This window comes from Propithecus coquereli, unplaced genomic scaffold (assembly GCF_000956105.1).
Source record: "Propithecus coquereli isolate 6110/MARCELLA unplaced genomic scaffold, Pcoq_1.0 Scaffold306, whole genome shotgun sequence".
NCBI classification, from domain to species: domain Eukaryota; kingdom Metazoa; phylum Chordata; class Mammalia; order Primates; family Indriidae; genus Propithecus; species Propithecus coquereli.
In genome coordinates, this window is record NW_012148686.1 from 140,828 (window position 1) to 145,140 (window position 4,313).

Consider the following 4,313-nt stretch of genomic DNA (forward strand, 5'->3'; position numbering starts at 1 on the left):
TTTCTATTTTGCATGCTTTAAACTTACATTTGAATTTGATGCCATCAAATTGGACAGGACAGACTCCTTTTTAAAAGCACATGTAAAGACTTAGGCATTTATTTGATGACAGTAGGATAAGTACTGCCTGGTTCTCAAGGAAAGCCAATGGCTTGGAGCATGCTGAAGTGCATCAAATGTTCTCATAACTAAAAATTTGCAAAGTTTGTTTCATAAAAGAGCATTTTAAAAGTCTAATTAGAAAAAGAAAGTGAGATTTGGGGGATTTATAAGGGAGAATAGGGAAGAAGAGTTAAGAATATTTGTGTTTTTCTTTGTTGGTAAAGTGATACAAGTCAGCTGACCCTTCTTATTCATATTAAATCTTGTGATCAGAAATTACTATTAACTTTATTAGTATTTACTCCCACAATCCTGCTGTCTTTAAATTAATATAATTTAGTTGTAACATTTCTTTTACACACACACAAAACAAACTAAATATATGTGACAAACAGAACTTGGAAATGACAATGAAAAAAATAACCAGTTAAGTTAAATAAATTTAGTTGTATCCTTACAGATTATCAGACCAGAAATGGGTAAAATTTTGCTTCGATATATAGGAAAATAGAGCTATCAGAAAACATGTCAAGGTACAGAATGCCCATTAATTTTTTTTCCCATCAGGCAAAGGCCTACTACAAGACAGTATCATTAGAATTTAAGGTTCTGTACCTATCCGGCCTCATGGCTTTCCCTAGTTTGTAACTCCTCATCTAGATGAGGTCAGCAGAGGTATATGTTTGCATCTAATCTGGCTGAGGTGGACAGAACTGATGGTAGAAATATTAGCATGCTGTATGCCCTTGTGACTAAAGGTGAGGCTGGCATCTAACAGGGATAGAAGCCACTCACCTCTTTAGGCTATTTTTAATGAAGGCAGAGGTTTCTAGGAAACTTGCACAGCTTGTTTCCTAATTGGGACACTTCAGTCTCTAAAGAGTGTCTGACACCTTTCAGGAGTGTGAAACATTTTTCACTTTTGTGTACACTCTTTAGAAATGGCTCCGATCAGATGGAACTACATGCATAAATGCATATTATTACAGCAAAAATTAGAAGTGATACAGCTGCCTGCAAAAATTAAGAGTACTACACTGTGACTTATCAAAGACGTAACATACCAATTTTTACTCTTCCTCGCTCAGGACCTTCACCCATAACTAAAATATTAGCAGGTTTCTGTGGAAACAAAATAGTGTTTTTTTTCAGTAGACAGTAGTGGTTTCTTTTAAATAGACAATATGCCAATATAACATAAATCCAACTTTTAAAAAACCTCATTTATGCAAAAATTAAAACCAAATACAGGAAGTCACCAAAGCAACTGTATGTGTATATATGCAAAGCAGTATGCAAATTTCACAAAGGCCTAAATATGGCAGTGCTTTTCTCCATGGAGAGCTAAGGCTTTTCTTGGCCCTCTTATCAGTCTATTTTCACTACCTTGGAACATCTCACAGAGAGTTATAATGTTGTGGTTCCTTCTCACTCTTTCAATTATGTAAAATGTCTGTGACTTTTAAGGAAAAGTGAACCTGCAAAGACAATTTAAAACAAGGTAGTAAATCAATTACAGGCAAGGAGTCACCAATAATCCTTTTGCGGAAACAGCAAGATATGTGTCTATGTTTAAATAAATGAATTATTGAGAAATTTAATAAAGTCTTTTTAAAACAAGTTAGTCAATTTTTCATGACAAGCACAGTTTTGAGTTCATTTTCAAATGAAAAAGGAAGCTAAAATTTAAAATGAGATTTTACAAAAGTATTTCAGAGTTTTAAAATCTCTAAAAATATATTGGATTAAGTGTCATCTACATCTGTTATGGTATCTACTACCCTATCCTATAAAGGTTGCCCCTTCCTCAAAGAGGAGTAGGAGGAGGAAGAAGTAAGGCGGGTGGGGACAGAATGGAGAGAGGAAAAGAAAAAAACAATTGTTTTTCTCCCCAAACCTTATTCACCCTGCCACCTGCTTTCTACTTCATCTGACTTTAATTCTACCAGTCTGTTAAATAAAAGTGAAACTAGATTAGAACACCTCTTCAAATGTTGATCAAAGCAACCTTAAAATCAAATTAAAGATTTTAATGAAGGCTGTTTACAGTGGTAACCATTACACAGGTTTCCCTGAGCACATTTAGTGATGGCCCTTAAGCTATTACTGCCAACATTTGTCGTGTATTATTCTAACAAAATTATTTTTTTTATTCCCAGCAAAAAAAATGTGATTGCTGAAATGGTGGCACACACATTTCAGAGGTTAAAAATTCCTACAATGTTTAAGGTGAGAAAACGAGGCACCAGAGAGGTTAAATGACTTGCTCTAAGTATAATCAGCAAGGTCGGGCAGTAGCAGAATCTACGCTGTCTCTGAACAGTCTGGGGCTCCTTTCCTAATATAACACTCTGAAAGTAATCTTATGTAGCAATTTTTGGAATTAATGTGTATTGCTGTAATAATAATAATGATGATAATATAAATGTTTTATTTAAGAAACAAACTCAGAACCACACACATACACTTCTTACCGCTAGGATAATTGGCTAAGTACCAAAAGCAAGCACAGCACTAACAATATTCCCTAGGTGTTGCCCAGGACAAATAAAACTGCTTTCATGCACTGTTAATCAGTCAACACGGGGTTACTCTCTGTAGTCTCTCAGGGCTCAGCCTACTTCAAAGTGAAGCCAGATTTCTGAAACAGTGCAATGTTGAAAGCGGAGGTGGGCTTTCCAAGTGGAATCAGGTAGGGTTTCCATTAGGTCATTAAGTATGAAATGTCTGATTTCCTTAAGTACTAAGTTTGACAATTGCTATCTCTGACATTTCATTTTGATTTTTTTTTCCCCCTTGTTGTGAAAGTACATCCTCAGTCTTTCAAATGTGCGCTTTGGCTTGTGATTATTTTTCACAATTTTTTTTTTAGAGCAATTTTTGTGAAACTATGGATAAGTCAAAAATTCGTGTTATTTTTGAATATGAGTTTTACCATGGAACCAATGCAGTACAGACAGCTCGAAATATCATCAAAGTGTTTGGGAAGGATGTGGCTAACGCACACAAGTATGTCGATGGTTTGAGAAGTTTCATTCTGGTGATTTTAATCTTGAAAATGAGCCATGTCGGTGACCTGAGACCAAGGTGGATAATGATGAGCTGAAAGCTGCAGTGGAAGCAAATCCATCTCAACCTAAGTGTGAATTAGCAGCAAGGTTTGATGTTACTATTCCAACAACACTGGACCATTTGAAACAAATTGGCAAGGTAGAGAAGCTGGGGAGATGGGTACTGCATGACTTAAATGAGCATCAGAAGAGAAATCATCTCGAAGCTTGCCTTTCTTTGCTGTCACAATGTAAAGGTGAACCATTTCTACACTGTATTGTTACATGTGATGAAAAATAGATTCTTTTTGACAATTGCAAGCATTCAGCACAATGGTTGGATAAAGATGAAGTGCCGAAACACAGTCCAAAACCAAATATTCATAGAAAAAAGCTAATGGTGTCTGTTTGGTGGTCCAGCACTAGTATCATCCACTACAGCTTCATGAAACCTGGTCAGTCGATTACAGCAGATGTCTACTGCAATGAATTGGACGAAATGATGAGAATGCTTGCCATTAAGCAGCCAAGATCGGTCAAATAGAAACAGTCCAATCCTCTTGCAAGACAAGGCTTGACCACATATCACACTAACAATGCTGCTCAAACTACAGCAGCTGGACTTGCAAACTTTCTGTCATGCACCATATTCACCAGAACTTGCATCAACTGACTACTTCTTCCAGGCTTTGGACCACTTCTTGCAACGAAAAATATTCAATTCTCAACAAGCTGTGGAAAACACCTTTTGTGATTTCATCGCCACTCCCTCTCCAGGCTTCTTCGCTGTTAGCATAAACAGGCTACAGTTAAGATGGTAACACTGTGTTCACAGTTTGGGCACATACTTTAATTGTATTGCTTCTTGTTTGAGATATAATAAACTACACTTTTGATTCGAAATTGAACATTTCATATTTAAGACCTAATATTTAGCCTATCATATCTTTAGTGATAGTTGGCAATTCTTAAATAGTTAGGAATTTGCCTCCAGCTGTAGCTAAAATAAAAATGTTAATTTTCTTATATACATTTTATATCCGGGTTCAGAAGGGATATAAAAAAGTTTAAGATACAAGTAACAACAAAATTTAACTATAGGCAAGAAAATTTTTCTCCCTATTGACAGTAAAGAGTGATACCCTTCTTTATTGTGAAATA

General features: G+C 35.8%; 1 protein-coding gene across 1 annotated transcript in view; it reads right to left on the bottom strand.

Annotated features, from left to right (window-relative positions):
* The window catches only part of CDK8 (cyclin-dependent kinase 8), a 198,240-nt gene that overhangs the window by 18,697 nt on the left and 175,230 nt on the right, over positions 1–4,313 (bottom strand). The window contains exon 4 of the mRNA XM_012649869.1: positions 1,167–1,224. Coding sequence (XP_012505323.1) covers positions 1,167–1,224 — 58 coding nt within the window. The remainder of the gene's footprint in view (positions 1–1,166; positions 1,225–4,313) is intronic.